This window comes from Corvus kubaryi, unplaced genomic scaffold (assembly GCF_017639235.1).
Source record: "Corvus kubaryi isolate FWS band 111438036 unplaced genomic scaffold, C.kubaryi_AGA036_p1.0 37398, whole genome shotgun sequence".
Lineage (NCBI taxonomy): Eukaryota > Metazoa > Chordata > Aves > Passeriformes > Corvidae > Corvus > Corvus kubaryi.
This window is the reverse complement of record NW_024581137.1, coordinates 7,281,569-7,307,353: the sequence shown is the minus strand read 5'-3', so window position 1 is coordinate 7,307,353 and position 25,785 is coordinate 7,281,569. Positions and strand designations below refer to the sequence as shown.

Here is a 25,785-nt window from a genome sequence, read left to right as displayed (position 1 = left end):
AGCTCAGCAAGTTATGGAGAATATTCTTAATGCTCTGCTGTGCAAATCTCACAAATTTTCTTTATTAAGAGGTAAGACAGAGCTAATTCAGTTAAAAAAAAAAGGGAGACTTTTTATTTTGCATTTTTTTTTCAGTTCATTGAATTTGACATGGATTTTCAGAAAGCAGACCAAAAAAAGCTTGCATTCTGTCAGGTCTGGGATGTGTGGTTCATTTTATGCATGTATATGAGCTTTTGTCCTTCCTCAGGGGAGAGAATGCCTTCAAATGCACATTTTTTCACATTCCCCTTCTAGTGCAGCTTGATCCCTCAGATAAATCACTACTCACTGTTTATGTTATCACTGTGGAAAAGTTTGTGAAATCACAGATTTGGCAGCATGGTTTCACAAACATCCTTGAATAGGAGAACACCGTCTGGGAAAAGTGAAATGTTTTGTTACAATTCGAGCTCTCAGCTTTAGATGTCTGCACTGTCTGCTGAAACACATCTTCCACCCACTGAGAAAGATGGGAGTTAGACTGATCTGCCAGCACTTATGCTATCATCTGATGGTCTCTTTTGTATTTTTTGTTTCAGCCATAGCCTGGACTGATTTTGGCACCATTAATACAAAAGTTGGGTTTACCTCCTTCAATTTCTAGTGATTTTTTTAAACTTGGGGAGACAAGACTTAATCACGTGTGAGAGTGGTGTCTCAAAGCAGTAAGACTGTGTTACAGGTATAAACCCTGCAGGTCTGTCCCACAGAGACACAGTGAAGGGGACAGAAGCCCTCACCTTCTGTTAGATGTTAGAGCAAGAGGAGGTACTGGTGAGCTGTTAGCAAAGGATGCAGGAGTAGTTGGTAGGATGCAACATCCATTGCTCTCCTGAAATATTTTGTTGCTTGCTGCTCAGAAACAGACAGTAGGAAAGAAAAACCCCCAATTTTTTCAGTAGCATTGCAGTGAGTTTTAAAATGTTTTTGTCTGCGAGCCTAGAAAACAATGTATTTCTCCCTCCAATCTGGAACTAGATTCCAAACCACTCTGTAAATAATACCTTTTAAAAAATAATAGAAATAATTAATTATTCAAAACAATTATTTAATATATAATATAATATTAAGATTATAATATATAATTTTATATAAGAGGATAATAATGTTACTATTAATCTATAATAATTAAAATTAATTATTAAAAATAATAAACCAAAAGTTACAGTTCTGCTCTTCTATTTGTCTCCTTCTAATTTGCAATCAGCAATAATGAACAAACTACTGCATGTGGAAGTAGAACCTTATTGCTCCCCATGACCTCTCTGATCTTGCCTGAGACAACATTTGCATTTGGCTTACTGAATAAGTTTTGCTTTTCTGATAAATATTAGTTCTCTTTGGAAGAAAAGTCCGTCAGGTTAATTGTGGTTAATAGTTAGCCAAACAGTAACAGGTAAGTAAACAGAGCTTTACAAACAAGGTGTACAGGAAGTAGCACAGAGTGTTTTCTGTGGCATCACAGAGGTGATTTATCAGGTACAGCTCACAGAGCTTCAGCGACACAGATACGACTGTCTGGGTTTGGTTTTTTATAATTATATTTCCCTCAAAAAGGGATTTAAAAGACCAACCTTCCTTATTTCTCTGCAAAGGGTGTGAATGCCAGAAACTTACATTAATTAAGAAGAAAATTAATCAGAAATTAAGTTGAGTCAGGTTGAATTTTGCCACCATGAAAAGTGTTATATGGTACTGAAGGCAGACAGAGTGTTTACATGTACAGTAAAAGGTACATGGCCAGGAGAGATCTGCAGGAAAGTATTTCTTAATGGAATTTCACAATCTTAAATCTTCTCTGAGAGAAATGTATCATCTCCACTTTTCCAATCACTCTCCAGTCACAGCATACCCGGGTCAAGCTCCTATTAGGTATAGTTTAGGAAGAGTGATAAATACTTTTTTTTAAAAGTAAGCAATTTAATCTGTCATCAAGCAGTCTTGAGTCTGCATGTCTGTGAAATAAAATGAGGCCCCCATGTTTTCAAGGAATGAAGAAAGCCACGTGGCTATAGAACCTTTATTCTGCCTTTGAGATCATGCTCAGCTTCAGAAAGTGCTTTGAAGGAAAGGAAAATTAAGGTAAATAAAGTAAATGGAAAATAGTCTGAAGCTTTAGTTGTGTTAGCAAAGATCAGTCCTACCAGGTTGTCTTTCGTGGTGAGATGGTTGGGTTTTTGCTTTTATTTCATTTTGTGGGGATAATTACTAGCCTGAACTTCAGTAACCCAAGTAATGAAATGGTCAAGTTACTACATAACTTGAAGGAGGTGAAGTTCAGTAGCAGAGTTTAAACTTGGACGAAGAGCTGATTAAAGAGGACACAAAAGATTGTATCAGAAAAGCTCTGGAGACAGGTATCTACTGGGTATCCTTAAGAATTGATCTTGGGACATGTCTAATTAAATATTTTCATTAGGGATCTTTGCATAGGTATTTCTCACAGTGATGTGTCACAATGGAGAGCTGAGAGAGTGAGAAGTAAGAGGAAGGTTTGGATGGCATTTAAGTAGAATTGGAGGATGCTAAGAAATGGAATAAAAGTTAAAATTGTGCAGAACCCAAAAGTACATACTTACTCTGTTTTAATCTGGAAGAATGGGAGAGCCCTTGTGTATATCCAGAAAATAAGGCTACACTCTGCAGAAAGTCCCAGTAGTGATACAGCATTAATGTAATTTGCAATACACTGCTAAGTCCTTGGCAGGAACACTGTGTATAGTTCTGGTCCCCATTGCAATGGAATATGGCTATTAACTGGATGGATATAATGAAAGGAAAATCAGGGGAACATGCTGGTTTATGAGACAAGGCTAAGAGAGTTGAATGAATCAAAATAATCAGTGACATGGTATATGCATTGGAAAAGACAATATCAGACTGGGAAGAAAGTACCTTAATGGAAAGAACAATGCTAGCACAACTTACACAAATAGTCTGAATGGTAAAGCCCGAGTTTAGGCTGAACATTTAGAAGCAAATTTCATAAATATCAGAGGGATGAAGGTCTGGAGCAACCTCCAAGAGGCACAAAAGGCCCTGCTGCCTCCCTGGGGCTCCATATGTCTTCAGCAGGCTGTGGCATGGCACACATGAGCATTGAACAGGGAACCTGTAGAAACATCACATGACCGTATGGGTTCTAATGGGTAAGAAATCTGTTTATAGCTATCACTGGTGTCATTCATTCTTATTAATCTCCTAATTGTTTGTAAATTAATAAATTGCAGGCAGGTTAGGTCTTGTAATAACCCATACGTTTGTAGAGAAATTTGATCTATGCTGTGTCTCTATTGAAATCTCAGGCTGCCTGACAAAAAAGGGACATGGCATCCTATGCAGAGAGGATGAATAGTTCTATTGGTTTGCTTATCTGTGCCCGCTGACTGCAGAGGGTCTACTGACACCTCGCACCAATGAGTCCTTTGGAAGCAGCTGTGTCTTCCTGGGCATGAGTGACTCAGCAGCACCCAGTTGTTAGGAATGGCATGACATGGGTTTTCTGCCCTTCCTGAGGCAGGGTTTGAGCCCTTCTGGCAGGGAACTGGCAGGGCCTGTGTGTATGTGCAGCACAGCTGGACTTGATGTTTGTTTGTCTGGTGACCAGCGTAACCATGCTGATCTCCCCCTCTCCCTGTCAGCAGGGCTCTGCATGTAATGTAATTATTACAGTCCCCTTCCAGGAGGGGAAATATTTCAGGGGCTATCCATGACCTCTTAAAGTACATTCATGAAGGTGCTTGGTGCTAAGGTAAGGTGGTCAGAGGAAGCGTCCATTTTTTAAATCCCGTATGAGTGAATCACTTTGAGAAATACCTCAGAGTTTTCATGAATATTTGTAAGATTGCGAAATCAAAACATTTCCTGCAATTAGAAGGCACTCCGAAAGCATATGTTATATGTCAAAGACGTAACTTTTGACCTCTTAGCCCCCTTGAGCAAGAGATTCCCAGGCTATTAAATTGTCTTTATTGCTCTGTCATTTATTTGTAGCACGTGTTCAGCAGTAAATATCTTATCTCATAACAGAACTAAGGAAAATACTGTGCTTTCCTCAAAAAAAAAGAAAAAAACCCCCAACAAATACCAACAACCAAACAAAAAAAACCCTAAACAACCAACCAAAAACTTTTCTATTTTCTTAATCAAGATAGGAGCATGACCCTAGATGAAAAAACTCTGGCTGAAGCATTCAAGCTTTGTTTTGAGTCATGATATTGTGCCACAGAGGATAAAGTACATTTGTTAGTCACTGATAAGTATGCCAACTACTTTTTTTTAGGGACACACTGTTACATGATAGTGCTAAGAAATAATTAATGCACTAACTGGAGCGGTTGTCATAGTGGAACATAATGCTCCACAACCCCACGTAATTCCCCTTCCGCCCCCCCGTCTTTTCTTCCAGCCAACTGGTGAACAAGGAAAGAAGCTTTTCACATCATAGCAAGGAAGCAGTTACAGTATCTGGGTTATGTGATGATAAACTTCTGTGGAAATTGAGACAGGATTGTTTTTCACTCACAGTCTACTTTGTGTTAGCGTCATACATATCTGTAAAATGTGTTGAGTCTCTGTTCTTCTGAAGTGCTCCAGAGCACTTCCTAGCTCACTGTGTCTTCAGCATCGGGATATTCATTACACAATTAGAGGGGTATTTTTTCATCTGATTGAAAAACTTATTTGCTCTGTATAAATTGAAGCTGATGACATATATTCCTTGAAAATAAGTGAGAAAGAAATGGCAACGGCTCCATAGGGAGACTCCTGTAAGCATTTGCATGATTGTGAGTATTTTCTTGTTAAGGGGTCTGTGCATTAGCATGGGAGGCTTTATGGGAGACAGTGGTAGGCACTGTTCATTCTCAGGGAGAGGTTGGAAATCAGTGTGCATTGCTATACCACCTGTCTACCCCAGTTCAGTCTCACCTTTAAGTACTTCAGGTAGACTTACGGTGGCATCAAGAGGCCATGTAATAAATATATATGTTACATATGTGTGTGTGTGAATATACAATGCTGGGGGGTGTGGGGGGTAAGGCAGTGGTAGGAGTTGCTTTGAAGGAGTTCACAGCTTATGCATACCAGTGGTTTCCAGCACTGCTCAATATGCAAGCACCTACAGTAGTTCTGAGGGAGGTGGGGTACAGAGCTCTCTATACAAGTGTAAGCCTGCTTTTCATTATTTAGCTTTCATGGGCATGAAAATAGTCCAGGGTCTCCCAGGAAGGTGTAGAGCACAAATTGAAATCTCTGGTTGAGGAAGCACTTTAGATGATGCCTTAGAATGAATGAGATAATCCACTTTTGCTGTAATAACCACAGAGATCTAATAGCATCTTTTCACTAAAAGGAGGCAAAAAATAAGTTTCCAGTGCTCTGTCTCAGAGATGTGTATATTTAGTCACTGCTTCTGAAATCCTGTTGCCTCTCCATAAGTTTTCACATAATGGACAGAGTGAAATGCTTTCCAACAAGAGACAGCCTTCCAGTTCTGTGGTATACCGTTTGATTACTTACGGTCAAGCTTGAATCTAAAAAATTGCTTAAAACCAAAAAGAATGAGATAAGGCTTTAAGGCGGAATTTTCAAAAGCAGCAGTATCACCATCAGAGCTTCAGCAGCTTCATCTTTACACGGTCGCTGATCTAGGCCAATGCTGATTTTCTACTTGATGAGTTTTGTATTCTTGAAGCGTAAAACTTATTTTCCCTTCCTGATGGAAAACCAAATTTTTAAATAAATGCACTTAAATGGAAAAAGAAGGACATACAGTTTTGCATGCTTGAAGACATACGTTATTAAGAACAGGTAAGAATATGTTTGGTGTTTATGAGCACTCCCACATTTTTGGGTAGGATTAATTCCTCCCAAAAGTGCAACTTTAGTGAGAAGGTTTCAGAAGGCCAGTATTTTGCTGTGTCGCAGGGTCTTGCAAAGCACATCAGTCACATCCTGCGAAGTAAAGTGGCAAGGGTTGTGGGACTCCTCCTTGGCACAATGGGCTCCAACATGTGCAGGGAAAAGCAAGACCCTAACCACCACATTCGAGTTACTTCGAGACCCAGATTTTCTTTCCTGAGTTATGTTAGTAGCACATTATCTGGAATAGATGTGCACTGACAGAGCTTTTTCCCACAAGGATAAACTGCTTTGCCATTTGTTGAGAGAGTTCAGTAAAGCATAGCGGAAACTTTCCATAGACAGTTTTGAGACTTTTAATGGAAACTGATTTTGGCAAAGCTCTGAAAGAACTCAGTAATTTTATTTATGAGATCCAAGAGCTAAAAAACACAAATGCCTTCTATTGGGCACTGTCTCGTAAAAGCAAACCTGGTGACAGCAGAGACATCCTGTAGCTATATAACAGAGTCAGATCAGAAGCTCGATTTTCCCATGGGTTTGCTTAACTCCTGTACCAGAACCTTTGGGGAGCTTGTAAGCTGAATGAGGCTGTAATGCATCTACCAGCAGCTGTTTTCTGTCCCTTCTAAGCACATCTTTCTTTTTTTTTTCCTTTTACCACTGTTATTTTTAATGCCATTTTGCATTATGCTTAAAAATGATGGTACTACTCCAAGGTACTGCAGCCCAGTGCAACTAAATGAAGTCATTTTGGACTGAGACAAGCTCTAAAAGTGCCCTCATGCAACACTGATATCAACACAGTAATGTTGCATTTGGGGCAAAGTGGGGGCTCTTGTTCCTTCATGGAGGCATAGTAAGGGTTGAAAACTTTACTTCTTAGTGGCGAAACTTCCATCTTTGTTTGAGCCTAGCTGATGGATCTTAAAGAGAGGATTTTCAGTAGCCCGTGCTGATGACCACCTCCCACTGGCATGCTGTATGACTTACATGCCAAACTCCTATTCCTACTTTGGAAAATCTGTCTAAATCTTCTGAAGTTTTGTAATGCAGACCTTTAGCTCTAGTATTGAGAGCAGGATTGTTCTGCTTTATTTTTCCAAGACTAGCCATGCAATCCAGTGTAGTACTACACAGTCTGACATTCAACACCACAAAGTTCATTTCCTAGCCCATGGAAGAAATAATTTTATTTGTTCACGATGAGTATTTGTTTCCAAGCTTTGGGAGGTGAAGATGAAGGCAACACAGAGCGGCTAACACACGAAGCTGCTAACACACAGAGCTGCTCTGTTGTTCTCTGGGGCTGGTAGCGTTTCATCACTTGCAGCAAGGCAGTTTACTGGGCTCACAAGAGCTGCTGCAGCTCCACCATGAAGTGACAGATAGTGACTGAAGACTGGCGAATGCATCAAAGGCAGCCAGCCAGACCTACAGCTTTAAAAACTTGGTAGGTGTCATTTTTCCCAGATAAGGTGGCTGTGGTTTTAGTAAGGCTTATCAGAAGATACTTCACAAGACAGGGAGCAGCTTTGCAGTGGAGTGGGAGAGTTGGCTCTGTGATGTGCCCATTTGCTCTGAAGGCGACCGTTTTGCCAGTTTGGAAACTTTCTGGGATGCAGTGGCCAAGGCCAGATCTTTCCGAAGTTAATGTCATTTTCTGGAAAGCAAAGTGTGGTTTTTTTGTTGTTTTTTTTTTTTCCCAGCTGCGGTACATAAATGTCTGCCTCACATAAATGCCTTTTTTTCCCTCATAATTTTAGTAGTCTGTAAAAGTCCTTGGAAGATTCAAGCATGCAAATTCTTGGAGTGATGGATCTCAGATCTTGACAGTGCTTGCCTCTAGTATCTTCTGAGGTTGCTACTCCACCAATCCTTCCTTTCTTTGAATTTCCACCGAAGATACAGGCTAGAGAAAAATACGGCATCTCCAAGCAATGTACCAGAAATATGTTAGAATGTGATTTTAACTGTTTTTCTGTTCAAGAAACTTCTTCCCACAAAACGGTGAAGTTAAGGAAGTGCAGCAGTGGGTTTCTTAGACAGGTGCAGCTGTATTTTGGAAGATGTAAGGCATCCTAGCAGCACTGGAGTAACAAATGTATACATGGTGTATGCACTTGGCAGATGAGCAGGGCCAATTCTCCTGCAACACTGCTGAGATGGGCACAGCAGTAATGCTGGTGCTGGAGCTTGAACTGGGATGTTCCCAGCTCTGTTTCCCTTTGTTTTCTTCTAGGAAACAAAAAAATCCAGGAACCTGTGTACAGCAGCAAGTTTCCAAATTGTGATAGAGTAAAAGGTAAAAGCTGATTATTTCTAATCAGAGTGGAAAAAAAAATAAGGAAAAAAACCCCAAACCCAGTGGATTACAAAAATTCCTCCATTCATCAAAACACTTGAGTGCGATCTTTTGCAGAAGAAACATTGCAGGAACAGAGGAGCAGATGGGAACAGGAGTGAGTGAGATCAGTTCTACAGTCAGGCTTCTCTGGTTTCCATGCATTTCACTCCAGTAGTAAAAAGTTTCTGGTTTTTTTCCCCCCTCAAGACACTTTTGGCAAAGATAAGCACAGTCCAACCGTCTGCTACTGATAACATTTTCACATTCTGTGCTGGAGCTTAGGTTGTAGCTGATTTACCAGCTTTTTGTATACAAGGGGACATTTATTCCTCTCGTTCACTGAACTGATGGGGCAGTTTCTTTCTGGCAACTTTTTCTGCAGGGTGTGGAATGTGTTAAAGCAGGTTTGTGTCGTTTAGGTAAGGGCGGATTTTCTTTTAATCCTTATCTGCGTGTCATCTTCTGGATTTTCATATTTGCATGTAAGGGGGTGTTGTGTTTGATAAAGCTGTGTGTTGTTTTTCCTGCCTCATTACTTAGAACTGGTCCTTGAGGAAGACCATCCCTCAAACACTGGGGACGAAGGAGTTGCAGAATCAAACTTAGCAGCTGCAGTCATCTTTATTATGGTTTTAAACTGTTCACAATTAAGCAGCCACTAATTCTGAGTATATATGAAATAATGACCTAAAAAGACACACAGGTCGATACAAGGCACAGCCTTTTGATAAATGTGGGGTTTTGTTCTTTTCAAGGAAGAAAGTTTCACTTACCCATTTCCAGTATTTCTTTTATTAGTATTTTCAAAGACAATAAAAATTTTAAAAAAAAACCACAAACAAAAAAACCTCAGATGTTTTTTCTCTGTGACCTGCACAAATGGACATTATGATCATAGAAGTCTGAAAGTGTTAGCAGAGCTTTATCCAGTGTTACATTATATTTCTGGAGTTCAGATTGCAGATTTTTGGGCTCCATATTAAGCCATGGAGCATTTCCTTTGCTGAAAAGGGTGAAAGGACATGAGGAAAGAACCGTGCAAATCATGAGATGGAGAGGGAACTTCTTCAGAGTTTGAACAGCATGAAACGTACTGTAATCATGCATTTCAAATACCTTTTATAGTTTTCAAACTTGTTTACATGTCTTCACAGAACCAAACCCTGGCATTAAATGACTGAAATTCCCTATTGCTAAATAAGACCAGCTCTAAAAGCAGTCCACTTGCTATAACATGCAACATTTATAGTAACAACGACTAAATTCAATGGTTTTTCTGCCCAGACTTTTGAAGATAAATTGTTCTTCATCTTCAAAACTTACCCAGGTGCTGTTAAATCATTTTGTGGCTTTTTAGCTGCGCTTTCAAAATGTAATTGTAGTTCTCCTCCTTCCAGAATAAAGGGTGGTAGAAAGTCTATTTATCTCATTTATTAAATTTCACACAGTTAAATTAAGCAAAATAAGAGCTTGATTCAGATCCCATTCGTTTCAATAGCAGTCTTTCCACTGAGTTTTAGTGAAGGTTTAAATGAAGATCAGAAGATGATCCTCATTTACATCTAATATGCTCCTCTGCTATTCCTTTTAAAGTTAAGTATTACTGGAGGCTCTTCAAACCCAGCAGCATGTATTAACTCGCTTGCTTGTCAACATGCACAAATATCCAAATTTTGTCTGGAAGCCCTAGAGTAAGTGTTAGCATTTATTCCCATGAATGCACAGTTGTTGGAAACAAACTTTTAAAGCTTTTTATCAGCTTGCATTTGTTCTTTGTAGTCAGTTGATAGGACATTTGCTACATTAGTAACTTAACAGTACCTTTTGTTGTTTGAAGCAGTAAATACTGTTTGTCTTAGTCCTGTCTGCAGTTTTTGTCTTGTTTTAGTCTTGCTTGAGAAGGTGACCTCATTCTTAAGGGACAAGATGTCCCATAGGGAGCTTTGGGGCATAGATCTTTCTGTAGCTTTCCAATTTGACTCCACAGGAGGCTGAAACTTGCTGCAGACCAGCTTGGGAGGAAGCGTCGGGACTGATGCAGCTACACAGGCCCAGAGGCTTGGTGCAGCATTCACCGTGGTTGCTGGCAGCATTTCCCGTGTCCTCAGCGGGCAGAACCATGCACAGAAGTAGATGGGGTTATCATGGAGGTGGGCATGTGTAGTTCAAGGCAGCAAATGAAACTTGTGTGGTTGCTGTTGTGTTTCAGCAGTTCTCCACATACATTGCAGCCTCTAGAGATGTCAGCCTGCTTATCTGGGAGAGCTACATATATATATATATGTGTGTATGTGAAATCATATATTTATTGGTGAAAAAAAATTAGGATGTGTTGTATTTGTAATAGCAAGCTTTTAGTGTTCTACTTGGAATCATCTGTAAGTGGTTTCTCTTGTCCTTTTTGAGCCAGTGTGTGAGTGCTCACATTGAATTTACACCTCAGGGGATTCAGAAATACGTGCGTGAGCCCCACAGCTTATTTCGACATGAGACTTGATTTAATATAAGTAAAGAAAACCATATGACTTTTTCATTGGAAGGCACAAATTGAAATAAGCAATTGCAGTGTCTCAAGAAATCCTACATGCTAAAATGTTCACAGCATAGTTTAGTGCCTTTAGCTCTTGTTTCTCAAGTTAACTCGTTTTGAAACAATTTTAAACAATTCAGTGCTGATGTAACTAGCAACTGATCCCATATTTTCACGGCCACACATCTTCAGTTTCTTTTTATTGTGCTATAAAATCCTGCTGCTTCATAGATGTTGCCAGAACAAACAACAATGAAGAATGTAGGGGTTTTAGACCATGGAACACAGGCTTATGTATCCATTGTCATCTGTTTGTTTTCCCAAATAACTTGGTGGAGATCTTGAGATGGCACAGCCCTGCCAGACATGTGTCACCAGATTCAAGGTTTGGTGAGCCATGCCCATTGTTGGAGGTCTCTTGGCTGGTTGCTGCTGTGTTCTATGCAGACTTTTTACACCACTTGCAGCAACACAGTAATACAACTTCACCACAGATGCCAGGAGAGCCATTTCATTTCTGTGAGCCATTTCCCAGGGCCTGAACCTCGCATGAATGGATCTGTGTGACAGTCCTCACACTCCAGAGCTCTGCCCAGCGGATGCACACAGCTTTTTTGCAATGAATATGGTAGCTATGCTGGTGCATGAAGGTGGAGGGCAGGATGACTTCAGCCTTGGACTTCTAGCCAGGGCCTGTGCTACCTGATAGACCCATCCTTGGGGAAAACAAACCACTGGAGCACACAGAGCCTGTGGGGACTGACACTGGAGTCTGTTGCCCCTTGCATGGTCTTGTTTGGGTACACACAGTACAGTGCAAGGCAAACTTCCCTTGGTCGGTATGTGGATTTCACGAAGCATGAGGATCACTGTTCTAAAACAAAGGCATGGGCAATGCTTTCTCTTGGAGGACCCAGAATAAATGGGATGGCAGAACTTCCATCCAGCATAACCAATATACCACCAACTCTGCCTTTTCCCCACTCCTTAATTTCCCCCTCAGTGGTTCCCAAAGTCTTGTTCCTTTCCATAGCACTCAGTGCTGTTTCCCTGTGCTGTACACCACTTGGATGTCTAAGCTGCAGTTGGCATTTTGTCTTGAAGAGCCACATTTTGCCCTCTATAGCGTCCAGCTTCCATTGCTCTGTTGTATGTAGGGAACAGTGAGACTAAAAATGGCAAGCTGGGGCATGAACTCACCACTTTTCCCATCCTGCTCTTAAGATACTTGTAGAGACAAGCTCATCACCCTGCTCCATTGGGCTCACATGGAGAAACTTCATGGGGGGACCTCAAAGTCCATGCTGATTTCAAATAGCACAGTCTGTATGGCTTGAATTTCTATGAAGATGGTTAAAAAGGGGGGGGAAGGTGCCTCTGTGGTTTTCTGCACAAAATTTGTAAAGTGTTGTGTCTAATATTTATAAACTACTCATTATTGTTGGTATATTTATGTATGTGGATGTTTGCCTAGTGGTTGAAAGATATGAAGTTCCCTTATTCTTGGTTCTTCCTCACTAACAGATTATAGAAGCAACTCATTATTTAAGTTCACTGGTGATTGCATTTTCAACAGACCTGGCCTTTAACCTTGAGCAATAGCTCAAAACAGAAAGCCTCATGCAAGCTCTTAGTTACCTTTGTAGCAGCCTCTCCAGAGGGTGCCAGTGGGAAGAACAACCCAACAACAGCACCCCAGCTGCTGGTGAGGACATCTTGGGGAGCTTGACTTTCCAGACATCATTCTCAATAAATAGCCTGCAAAACTCAAGGCAAAATCCTGGTGCACTAGTCACTGGCCATGTGTCAGGGACATGGGCTCAAGTGTAGCTTGGAGAAGGGCTGAAGCCTGAGGGGAGCATCCTGGTAGCACTGGGAGTGGGAGGTGCCCCAGGTGGCACCTGCTTTGCAAGGAGAGGAGAGCCCTCTAGTGCAGAGGCCACCACCCTTGGGGCATGCCAGCACTGCCATGGATGAATGCCAGCGCCTGCCTCCCTTCCTTCAGCATTCTCCCACTGATGGACCCAGTGGATGCTGGTTTTTCTTTCATCAAGCAATGCACTGATCACCTCATATGATCCCCAAGTCCTTTTCAGAGCAATTGCATGCCGGCACCCCATTTTCTGTCTGTTATGTGTTCTGCAGTCTTTGATGTAACACCTTGCCTTTGGCTATAGCTCATGTAACATTGTTCAGAGGGCTTATTTTCCTAAATTATACAAACCAGCCTGTGCAGGTCATCTGTCCCTCTTCGTTATTTAGAACTCCTGCAATGTTTGTGTCATCTGCAGGAATCCTCAGCAGTGGTTTGAAGTCTTCCTAGAGATCACTGACAGAAACATGTGAAGAAAACTGACCTAAATTCAGGTTTAGGTACCTCAGTACCTCACTGGAAATACCCTATCTCAAAATTCCCATCTATTATTCACCTTTGGAAATCAACTTTTCCCCAAACTGTAGAAAATTGCAAGGTGACGATTCCTGTTTCTTTGAAATTCTGCTGGTATTTACAGAAATTATTATGTGTATCAGCCCCACAGTTTTATCCTAAGACATTCAGAGGGCAAAGCTTAAAGTCTGGGCTAGTCCATCCTGTACATGTACTTGCTCCAAATTTACACCGGCATCAGCAAGAGAGAAATTTAATCCCCCATCTAGTTCACATTGAAGCCAGTGGAAAGCCTGATTTCAGCACATCCTGGTCTGGCCTTAATCCCTGGAGGATTAATAAACATACATGCAGAATTAAATAATGGCAACAAAGAAGAAAAATAGAAATACTAGTAAATTATATTGGGGAGGAAAAAAAAGCACCCTGGGGAATTAATAAGGCTGAATCCCTTGTTGTCAGAAATACTGTGACTTTGGTAAGGTCTTCATTCAGGAGCAAGTTGATTTGTATGTGATTATTTGTTCTTTTGGGCAAAGGCACTCACCAGCAATCAGACCATCCAACTGCCAGGGTGCCTCCATCCCTTGCAATTCAGGATGCAGCTTTTGACATTGAAGGGCAGGTCTCCACTCCTAACTGGAGTTAGGAAGGAAAACCTAAAAATACCTTTATCTGGAATAGTTGTTTTTGTCAAGTAAATAGGAATAAGAAACCATCTGGGAAAGCTTTCCCTCAAGGCATATTCTTTTTCTCCGCTAGGGTGTTAGTTTTGGTAATTTTTGCAATTACAGTTTCCATCTAAGTATTTGCAAGAGCTTTGTCATTGTTTTGGTCCCAGTGTGTCTAAAAGTTGGAATTAATCTCAGCAACTGCATTACTCTAAACCGCACTGTTTGAGCAAGAACTTACTACAGCCACATGAGGTTGTTTTTCACAGTGTTTTAAATTAAAGTATTTGGATATGTGCAAAAATCACTCTCTTCTGCAGAAGAATTTCCAGAGCCCAAATTTTGCTGTCATTAAGCTGAAACTGGACTTTTTAGGCATTGTATGGGTTTGCAAACACTGTTCTCAAGGGAAAACCTGTGCCAGCATCTGAGCACTCTTTGTGCTCCTCACCTGTTTCCTAGCTTTCCTTTTTATAACTTCCCATGGCACATTGCAGCAGATTTGTTTTTCTTTTTGTGTCACATGAACTTTCCTCCCTCTTGAAATTCTTACTCAGTGTGTCAAACAAACAATACTGAAATTTCTCCATCCCTTCTCTCTCTAGAGTTGAGGAACTTGTGAATATAAGAAATATTTCTATTTAACAAATTAATTACATAAAACATAATGTCACTTTATTATTCCAACGTCTGGTATTTCATACCCTGTTTTCTTTAGGGAAAGCATTACATGGTTCTTTCTCTTTATGATAGCTTAATCATGATGACAAATGTCCTGTCTGTTCTAGTACTTCATTATAAGCTTAAATATCATTATTTTGATCATTTGACAGCTAGTAAGCTGCACTTTGCTGGTTTCCACTGCAGGTTATGTGGATCCATTTGATAGCTGTAAGGGTATGCTTTGAAGCTGGTTAAAAAAATACCTCATAAAGAGGACCTGCCCTTACAGCTGATGTGCATATTTATGCTTGAAGGACAAGCATCTTCCTTTAATTTCTGAGGCCCCATTAGATGAAGGTCAGTGGCAGACTTCATAAAGGGGAAACAGTTTTCCTCTTAGGGAAGATCATGGAGGTGCAGGGCATGGCCGGGATCCCCTCTGTGTTGTGCAGGAGTGACCCAGAGGATACAAGGGACAAGGGTTGGGATGGTGTGGTTGCCCATACAGACCCAAACTGAACAACATTTCCTGCAAAATTATTGCAGTTCACTTGGAAGATTTTTGTCCCCCACACTCTGGTAAAGGTATGTTGGGTGTGGGCACTGATGGTAGCTCACCAAGTAGAATTATCTCCCCAGGCATTCAGTGGCAGCTTTGTATCCCAACCAAGCAGGTACTGCTCTTCCATAAAGTACCTAAAAGCAATCAAAAGTAAAATTACTGCTAACAAGTGAGGAGAGAGGAGCATTTCTAAATGCACTGTCAGATTAAACAAACATCACTTATCTACAAGTTTTGTGTTACTGTCAGCAATGGCTAGAAAACATGCAAAAGAATATAAATTTATTATACTGGGACATATATAGTTATAAGTGACATATGAAGCATGGAAATGGACTTGCATATCTCTGAAATTGCCTTTGTGAGTTATTATTTTGATGTGTCTATCAGAGCTGCAGGGAGACTAACATAGGCTAAGCATGGATAGAAACAGAGGATGATTTGGGGATTGGTGATAATTTGGTTTCAAAGCATTCTCTGGGATTTTTCTCAAGTCTGGGGCAAATATGCGTGACAGGATTGAGACTTCAGTAATCAGAGATTTTCTGGGGGAAAATGAAAACAGATTTTACTTGTATCAATGCAATTGCTGCAGGGACCACTTTGTTTAATCTAAGCTTGTATGGATTTGGGAAAATACAGTCTCTTAGCCTTACAGCTGTATGAATGCCCTCTGTCTCCCCACCATCACTTGGGGAAAATGCCATTTAGGAAATGCTTTGGTTTCATGCTACTACTTCAGGCTGCACAGGAAAAAAGTGGCCAAGGAGCAAAGGGTTGCAGACTGAACCAGTTTGCATCACCTAGAAATAGTCCTGTAAGTCCAAGTTTGAGGCAGTGCAGGGGAGGAACAAGCATGTTTGAGGACACACAGAAGATTTTACTAGCCAGGACAGCCAACCCTGCACTTTTCATAAGCACTAAATTCAACAAGTTTGCATTTGTCAGTGTAGTGTGGCTCTTTCCTGAGCCCTTTGATTGCTCCTGCCTTGTACAGCACCTGACATTTGGGTCATTTCAGCAATATCTAAATTTTTGTTAGGCTGTCTGTTGAGGTAATGCTGCAACTGATTCAAGATCAACATCACTTTGGCATTTAGGAATTGCAGCATATTTGCTAAAATCTATATCGCATAGAATTTAAATGCTTTTTGGTGGTAATCCCGTTATGCTGCCCCTCAGAATTCTGAGTTTCCCCATGTCACAGGAGTGGTGGCTGGGGCACTAAGGGTCCAGGAGATCACCCTGGCTGGGGTGGGAGAACCCTGCACTCCCAGCATGCAGCCCTGCTCTCATCACTGCCATAGACAGCAGCCTCTTGGGACATGCCCTCTGTGTCAAAACTTTCCAGACCGGTTGTGTTTTTATTATATTAACATCACAGATAAAAGCAAAGCTTTCATCTTTCAGGGATCAGTGCCTGCCCTGAGGTTCAGTTCTGGGTCTTGGTTTTTCTTCTGGTCAGGGATGTTCTCACCCTGAATGTTATACTCTCCTTTTTAGAACATACATTATGTGGTACATACTACCACAGCCTCCGGCAGTACCATGCAAGTGTCCATGCCCACCACTGACTCCTAAACCTGGATAGTGCTAGCTTTGCTACACATTGAAACAAAAGTATGTAATGAATGTATTATATGTGGCGTCAGAGTCTGTCCTTTAGAGGGCAAATAGACAGAGTTCAATAGAGGTTAAATTGTAATAAATTCCATCCACTCAAGCATGCACATCCCACTTAAAACTCTGCGGAGCAAGGCGAGCACCTCATTGTCTGTGCTTTAGCCTCTGGCCAGAGTGGCACTGTGATACTATATACAGATAATTATAGCATGTATCTTTTCAGAACACAGTTTCCGTAAGCAAAGAAATTGCAGGAATTATATTATTCATCAGATACAAGCAGACCATTTTCTTTTCTTTTCAAATGTTCTAGTTGGAAAATTATTGTGTGACTTTGCCTGAGTTCAGTAATACTGCTGCAGGGATTTGGTTTGTTTTGTTTGGTTTGGGTTTTATTTGCTCAACATATACTGCTTATGACCCGGGTTCTCATTTGGTAAATACTGGTGTGATGAAGTTCGCCTTGTGGATGGACTTAGATCCCTTATATCTCTTTGCACAAACAAAAATTTGTGCATGAGGGAGAAAGCTCCACAGTGGTGTTCTGACTGATACTCTGACAGCCACATACTGTTGATTTCTGAGCAGAAGCAGCCCTTTTTCTTCCTCTCTCCAGATCTTAACATCTCATCTACAGCTACTGTTTACTGGATGGAGGATGTGATGAGGGGACCAGTGGTTTTGCATGTAGCTTAAGACATCTTTGGCAGAGAGCCATCAAAGTTCTCTCTACTCACAATACAGGGGGAAAAAGTAGCTCCTGGAGGGCCAAGCTGAAGCCTTTTTGGAGCTTGTTATGTCTGGGTTTCCCTCTGCAGCTTCACAAGCAGGAAGTCTCCTTCTCTTGGCTATTTGCTTCTGCCTCGTTGCTGTCCCCTGAGCTGTTTCCAATGCATGGGGCACCATGGTGAACCAAAACAGCGAGCTTTCCTGAGATAAAAATACCCCCTGTCCAATTATTTATTTATTGTCCTATGTTATTTGTAGCTTGGATCAACTCTTTGGCATGGTTTCCTGAGAGGTCCCATGGGAGAGGTAGAGGGGGAAGTGCAAGCGTAACCATGCCCTCTGACTGCTGCATCAGCCTTGACCTAATAAGCAATGAAAAAGTCTGTGTTTCTCAAGACGGCTGGCCCAAGTTCAGAGCTCCAACCCTTGTCTGATCCCAAGAGAAGCACATTCAAATGAGTGCAGTTTGTCTTAGGGGTTGCTTCAGTGAGCTGGGCTGTTCTGTTGTGTTGTCTGACCGGTGCCAAGCCACATAGGGTCGATCAAGGGCACAGGTGGCCAGGAGAGAAAACTTCTCCTTCCACCTGTCCTTTGGTTCAGGTGTAGCATAAACACTGCAGCTTTTGCATTGGGCCTGTCTTGAGTATCAGGGCTGGTCTTTGCTGGTAACCTCAGAGATGCAACAAGTGCATCAGGTCATTTGTGGACCCTGAAGACCATAGCAGGATGACTTATATGTTTTCATTTCTGAGAGCAGTCTAAACTGCACCTGCTTCTGCATCGTGTTAGAGTGCTTTCCAAAATCACACTGTTCTAAAGATCAGATATGAGATGCCTGAACTGCTCATCCAAGTTGAGTTTTTGAACAGTCTGAGAATCTGCTAATACTGATTTTAGCTTGGTTGTAGGAAAACATTGCTTAAAATTCAAGATGACCTCTGGGACAACTCCTTGACTTTTCCAGTCAGTTCAAAGCCTCTTCACCCCTGTCCCCAAAAACAACACATTTTCCAGGGCAGACTAGCCATGTGACAGGATTTCTAACTTTCAAAATGTGACCACTCTGAGGAATAAAAACCTACCAGTGACTCTGGCTGATAATTTGTGGTCCTTGTACTTGAAGCAGACAGCAAACAGAGATTTGAAGTATGAACAGTTAAGATTGAAACTGAAACAGAAACTGGAACCGAAATTCCCACTTAGAATTTCTAATGCATATGTTAAGAAATTCAGAAATTCAAAGTCTATAAAAAGGGTCAAGCAGCTTAGATGATATACTCACAGCCCCTGTTACAGTGTTCCCATTTACCAGCAGTTGCCACTCTGATTCCAAACACTATAATGTTTATATAATGTATGATGAGAAATAACTGAGGAATGTGAATGAATAGCCTTGCTTTAAACATGGTTCAGAGTATTTAATCTGTTATCACTGTAGCTCCTAATGCTGATGGTTACACTGAGAAGTACCATATGTTCAATGACTAGTTTTGATGATTGGAAAGTGTGTTTTTATCACTGCTGTGAAGTTATTTTTCCTACTAAGAAAGCAGCAGTTGTTCGGTAAATCTTCAGCAGGTGGTGTCTTTTGTTACTAGAACTGAAACATATTTCCAGCTTTGTCAAGAGTCTTCGTTATTTGCTTTGCAGCACCCCAGTTTGTGATTGGTGCTTCTACAAATTATGGCTCTACAGAAGTATCATTTCATGTATTCATTTCTCCAAGTTAAAAGAATACAATTCTTTTGGTTATGGAAAGCTTTGTTCTGTCATGAAAAGCTGTGCAGTCAGGCTGGGGTTGCATTATACAATGAGATAACAGCCTCCTAACAGCTCCCACTGAAGAGCAAAGGTGAGCTGAAGGAGCCCCTGGAAGGGGGTATGAAGTTTTTCACCACATTGTCTTCTGTATCATTCTCCTTTGCTCTCTCTTTGCATAACTGAGAGACGTGTTCATCTGAGCTCTGTAGGGATAGCCCAGGGAATGACTGTATGAGTACAGAATTTTTGAGGGCTGTGTGTGGTGTTTTTTCTTCAGAGCAATTTTGCATTTTGCTCATTCATTGCCATCAAATACAATGGTGATAACTTCTTTCAGTTCCTCTAGATTTAATAAAGCAGAGTAATATAATTTCAGGTGGGGACTAATTTTTGCGTTGTGCTGTTATAAATATTTGGAATCTCAGTGGTGCTCTGTGTGACACCTCTTCCTTCCCCACCAGGCAAAAATGGATTTGAGTGCCAAAGATGAATAAACCAAAAAATCTCCTGAATCGGTCATACTCCCAAAATGTCAGAGTTGCAAGAGATGTGTAAGCTCTGGAGGTTCAGTTAGACCTTAAAACCCAGATTTGTAGCTTAAGGAGTCCTTCAGGAAGCCCCCCTTCCTCCCTCTGAGCTTACAAAGAGACCCAATGTCCCTGAAAGTAATGTAAAATAGGTCCTCAGGGAAATCAGCTTTGGTGGTACCTGGCAGCATACCAGTTTCAGTAGTGTGTCAGTGGAACTGTATCAATGTCCTTTCCTCAGGAACTGAGTTATGTTTGTGATACAGAAAACTTAGCGCTACCTATGTACAAAAGCCTCATATTGAGGTTCTTCTGTAACAGAAAGTGATGGAGGGTTATTCCAGCTCTAAATTCTGGTACTTCTCTATCCCTGGGAAACACTGCATACTTCCTACACTATTGCCATTAGAGTCATGACAGATAATGTTCTTGTTTCTTATGAAGCTGATGCTTAACTTACTGTGGTGCCTTTAAAGATAAGTGAACAAAAAGTTTTTGCCCTGTAGTTATTCTTCCTTTCCTTCATGGAGCTTTCTCCTTTCCTGCACAGTTTGTCAAGGGACAAATAACAAGCTGACCCAACTGGGACATGTGGAAGACCATTTCACCAGTCTGCAGAGGATGTACAACAATTGCGAGGTGGTACTCAGCAACCTGGAGATTACATACGTCGAGCACAATCGTGACCTCTCTTTCCTGAAGGTTAGTGTTTGTGGCCAATGGGGCCTTCTCTGCTACAACATATCCTACTCCATTTTTTAAGTGGAAAGGATCACCTACTGATAAAATTCTGTGGTGATCCAAAAACATAGCTAGCTAATGTCAGAGGAGTCACAGCTCACAGTCTAAGCATACCTCTAGGCTGCAGGATGCGCTCAACCCTACTATACAAATCAGGTACACTCAGAAATAGCTTTTCAAGCACTTGCCAACCTGTGCTGGGTGCCATGCAGATGGGTCTCTTCTTATTTATAATTAGAATTACATCCTGACCCGTTACCTCACTTCCCAGAGAGCAAAAGGCTTTGTGGTGCTGTTGGACAAAACAAAGCACAAAGCGAGTGGCAGATTTTGAAGTGTGGAGTCCTTTTCACTGCCCTCCAAACTGCAATCCCTTTCCCTGCCATGGTGGCAAGTGCCTCTCCAGCCTGAAGTGCTCACACCCTCAGCAGGCAGGCAAGTCCTGTGCAATAACTTCCCACATGGATTCTTAAAGTGATCATCAAGATAATCCCCTGTGGTTGACACATGGGTTACTCCCATCTCAACATTTGTTTTGTGCACAAGTGCATGAGCAATTACGGCAAGCTGAGGAGAGAATGGACAGAGGACGGATGTTAAAATGCAACTGCAGCATGGGGAGGAGCCATGGCTGACATGGACACCTCCAGGTTCTCCACCAGCAAGTAACGAGCAAGATCAAAAAATCTATGGTTTGAACATATGGGTTACAAATATGATGGTATGGCCATTCTTCTTTCCCAAACATAGCTTGACCATGAATCTCGGGGTTCTGAGGAATGTTACAAGTCTCTTGAAAATTCACTGGTAGTCTTCAAAGAGAAGGGAAATATCCTAAGTAGTACCCTGAAGGTTTTTCACTTGCGGTGATTTTTGTAGGGGATAGAAATGCATATATTTCACAATGCAAGACAGGAATTAACCCACATGCAGGCAGAGTACTTCACTTGTGGTTTTGTCCTGTAAAGATATATATTATTTAAAAAGGAGAAGGTTGCCTAATCTCCCCCTCTGATGAGCAAGGGAAGGAGCACAGAAGAGAGAATGTAAAAGCCTGAATCGGTGCATCTGTGCTGCCAGTTGTTGAAGGCTAGGCAAGTATTGATGGGAAGCATCACACTTAGTTACCATTTCATGCATGCTTGCCCTTTTCTCCTGCATCCCCTAGTCGGCCCCACTTATTCTTGCTTGGGGACAGAACAGGGGTATGCTGGACCTTTGGAATGGCCCCCTGGTAGCTTCTCAAAGGGTGAGTTTATACATGCTTAACCGGCAAAGTTTTTCACATAGTCCCTTTTTGTTCTTAGATTTATTTATTTTTAATGAGATTAAGTGGTCTGTCATTCCTTAAAATTGAAAGATGGTGGATTGGAGGAATGGGAGGAGGAAAGTGGTTATTGAAGAGTACTATGGATTAAGCACCTTGTTTCTTCTGTTGTTCTCTCAGACGATACAGGAGGTTGCAGGCTACGTGCTCATTGCACTTAACATGGTGGATGTCATTCCCCTGGAAAACCTCCAGATCATCCGAGGCAATGTGCTATATGACAACTCTTACGCCCTGGCAGTTTTATCCAACTACCACATGAATAAAACCCAGGGACTCCGACAGCTGCCAATGAAGCGGCTTTCAGGTGAGACGCGGGCAAGTGGTGGAGGCACCTCTAAAGCCAACTTCAACTGCTATCTTACTGGTGTCAAGATCTGATTGGAGATTGCCTCTCAAGGTCATATGCCATTCAAACCCTGCTTTAAAAGCAAGGATCTAATTGCTTTCCTGCTAGCCAGTCTCTTCAAAAGACAAAGAAAATTCATCAAGATTCATTTTTGTTCCTGAAACTGGCAAAGAAGTATCCATTTGTTATTTTGTATTATTTGATTTCAGTGCATACATATCAATATTTTCTGTTAGATCCCTGTGGGAACTGGTGATATGTGTGTTGGTGTCTCTCACAGTCTCTGGCTATGCACTCCAGCAGTGCCATCTCTGCTGAGCGCCGTGGGCCCTAGAGGTGGCACCAGGCAGAAGGCTACACGTAGTGGCATCTTTGTGGCATCCAAGAACAACCAGCTCTCCAGGACCCATCAGTCTGATCCTGGTGTTAGTTACACCATCAGAAGTGCTGATGCCATGCAGGTTGTTCTTTTCTGTCAGTGTCATGTGTCTGAGGTGGAGAAAGATGTGACTGATTTCTCTTTCTTTAGATCAGAGACATTTTGGGGATGTCTCTGGAGCAAATTAGGGATTTGCTTCACTTACTAATTTTTTTGGCTTCTGTAACAGAAATTCTCAATGGAGGTGTTAAAATCAGCAACAACCCCAAACTGTGCAACATGGACACTGTTCTTTGGAATGACATCATCGACACAAGCAAGAAGCCTCCCACCGTGCTTGAATTTGCAAGCAACCTGTCTTCTTGTGAGTATTAACCTACCGGAAGTGCTATGTTTCCCCTTCCATTGCAGAGAGTAAAATGAACATCCCACCTTTAATCTGCACTGGGTTCCTGGTCCAACAATTTCTAATGAACCAACCACCAACCCCTGTTCCAAGAGAAGTGCTTTCATTTCTGCACCACTGGCCTAAGATAGAATTTTTCATGATGGTTAGGTTCATAACTCATAGCTCAGCAAAGTTCTTGGGAATGTTTCTGTTGGTTTAAGACAGTACCCTGCATATGTGCTCTTCAAAGACAGTTCAGAAAAATGTGCATTCATTTGCTTTCCAGCAATCTTCTGTTTACAATGTAAGGCTCTGGTCTAGAAAACCCATTTGGGTACCTTCATGGAGTTACTTGAAACCTTTTTAGAGCTAAGACCAAAGATGAGTGCCATAAAATTCTCCTGTTTTGGGCTGCACAGATTACACTGGCAAAAGTGACAATAAACAGGTAGATAAGTCTGATGCATCAGATCAACAGGGAGATGAGGGGATATTTAAAAGTTTGTATAGCATATGCTTGGAGTGGGCTTAAGCTAATCCTTCAGCCTTATGGGTCCCTCGTGAAATCCCCAGTCATTTCGCAGAAGAGAGGGTTTATTTTCATTTCTGAGCATTTCATTTCTGGCACTATAAATTGGCAGGAAAACATATTTTCTTTATCTTCCTCCAGTTGCATAATTGTCTGAGAGGTAATAGCCAACTTCTGTGTTGACTTATTTTTCTACGGAGCCCTGGCATAATCAAGGAGTTGCAAACTATGCATGTCAGCACAGGAGGTTTGGCTCTGAGCACCACAGAAATGTTAACCTATAACTTTTCAACTTTAAAAAAAAAAAAAAGTTCTTTGGTCCCACACCAAATCAATCAACTCTTGGACAAGTATTGTCATTTGTTCAGCTATTTGATGGCTGATGGGGGGAAGGAGAATCACATGTTGTTAGTGGGAAGAAGCCCTCTAGTAGGAAATGCCTTTTAAATGTAGTGAATTCCACATTAATCTGCTAAGACAGCCTTTTATGGCTTTAATAATGATCCCCTACTCTAAAATAAGTTGTTTCTCTGGGACTTTGCTTGTCATTAAGAGAAAGAAGAAGAAGAAAGAAGAGAGTAAGGAGGGAGGGATGGGAAAGAACCCAGCACTGAACCCTCAAGGTCAGGCAAGGTGTCCATCCATCTTGCCTACCTCTCCATCAATTGTCCATCTGCACCATAGTCCTACATCAGGGAGTATTTTTGGCAGAGGTTGGGAGGAGGGTACGAAGCAGACAAGTCAAATTACTTTGTGGTCAGAGTAGCTGGCAGTTGCCTGTGAATCCAGTTGGATTTGTTTCTTTTTAGAACTGCGTTGTTCAGAAACACTGATTTACATGTGGCCTGTAGTGAGCAGCTGGCACATGCCTCACTGCAAGCCAGTGATGACTTGCCATTGCATGAAAACCCCAGCAGAAGGGCCAGCCGGGCAGTAGCTGAGATTCCTGTTCCTGGGAAAAATATGCCTCTTTCGTAAGCTAGACTGGCTGGGTATTGTGCTTGCTTGGTCAAAGGTGTGGAGGTGGAAAACTGCACGTAGGAAAGCAGAGGTGAACAAAGGATAAGGAATTAAGCTCTCAAAATTTTTGAGCACTGTTACATTGGTGCTTCCTACCCTGGTTTATCAAGGAGGAAATCTCAAGTCATTGTTTTCTGTTGTTCATGGTATATTGTTGTTTTCTTTGTTTACAGAATATTATACTCTGTCTTGTGTCTTAGGTCCCAAATGCCATCAGAACTGCACAGAAGACTATTGCTGGGGTCCTGGTGAACAAAACTGCCAGAAATGTAAGCCTGCAGATTAGTTAAGAAATAGCTTGTGTGCTCTAACATAGAAACTACATTTCTGTCTACTGAAAAACTAACCATAATTATGCAGGTAGGATGCTTGCCTGATACTAAGAGAGCAGCAGAAACATCCATTTGTAAGTGCTTGAGATTTTGCAAGGGTTTATTTTTCCTAAAGTAAAGGTAGAGGAGGAACACCATGTCAATTTGTTTCACTGCTTCATCATTTAGTTTAAAATGTGGGGGAATACACCGGGTTTTGTTTTGTGAAAAGTTCAGTGGAAAAACTGCTGATCTAGACATAATGCAAATGGAAGCAACATCCTACATTCAGTTTTCCATTGCAAATTGTCACCTGAACCTAAGCTTTTTGCCTGCAAATATCAAGCCAAATTTGTATGACTTACAGCTTGAGGAAAAAGGAGCATATACCTTTTCTGTCTTCATTTAGCATAAGCTTCAGTTTTTGTCAGTCGGCTCTGCAGTTTGGCTCTCAGGGTGGACAGTGGCTGTGCGTACAAAGCCTTTCCTGGGTTGGTTCCTGCAGCTGAGGCTGCACAGCTGTCCCAGGACCTTGCGAAACCTCAGGTCTCAGCCCTGCAAGCTTCCAGCATTTACAAACCCTCACTGGAATCAGGAGGTTGACAAGTGCATAAAACAAAATCTTCTGCAGGCTCTTGCTTGCCTCTCCAGGCATTTGAGAATCTGGCCAATTGAAAATGTATCCCACATTTCCATACATGGGAAAGTTTGGGGGATACATCTCTTTCTCCTGAAAATGAACATGGGATATTCTATATGAAGTAAAAATGTTTGATGTAATATATGTTTCCAGCAGGAAACTCTAGTCAATAGTTATCAAAGTGATGAGGTGCTTTATTCCCCTGCTAATTCTTACGAAAAAAATTGTATCAAAATGCTCTTCATGTAGAACAATGTGCCTTTTATTCCCCTGTTTCTAGTTGAATGGAGAAGTTGCTATCAGAGAAGCTAATACGTACTGTGGAAATAATCTGTTTCCTTGAAAATATACTACTTTGCCTACAGGCCTACAATAAAAATAAAATAATACAGTTT

General features: G+C 41.4%; 1 protein-coding gene across 2 annotated transcripts in view; it reads left to right on the top strand.

Annotated features, from left to right (window-relative positions):
* EGFR (epidermal growth factor receptor) overlaps positions 1-25,785 on the top strand; it is a 159,840-nt gene that overhangs the window by 89,286 nt on the left and 44,769 nt on the right. For both annotated transcript variants that reach the window (XM_042043676.1, XM_042043674.1), the window contains exons 2-5: positions 20,257-20,408; positions 21,895-22,081; positions 22,732-22,866; positions 24,640-24,708. In XM_042043676.1, coding sequence (XP_041899610.1) covers positions 20,257-20,408; positions 21,895-22,081; positions 22,732-22,866; positions 24,640-24,708 — 543 coding nt within the window. The remainder of the gene's footprint in view (positions 1-20,256; positions 20,409-21,894; positions 22,082-22,731; positions 22,867-24,639; positions 24,709-25,785) is intronic.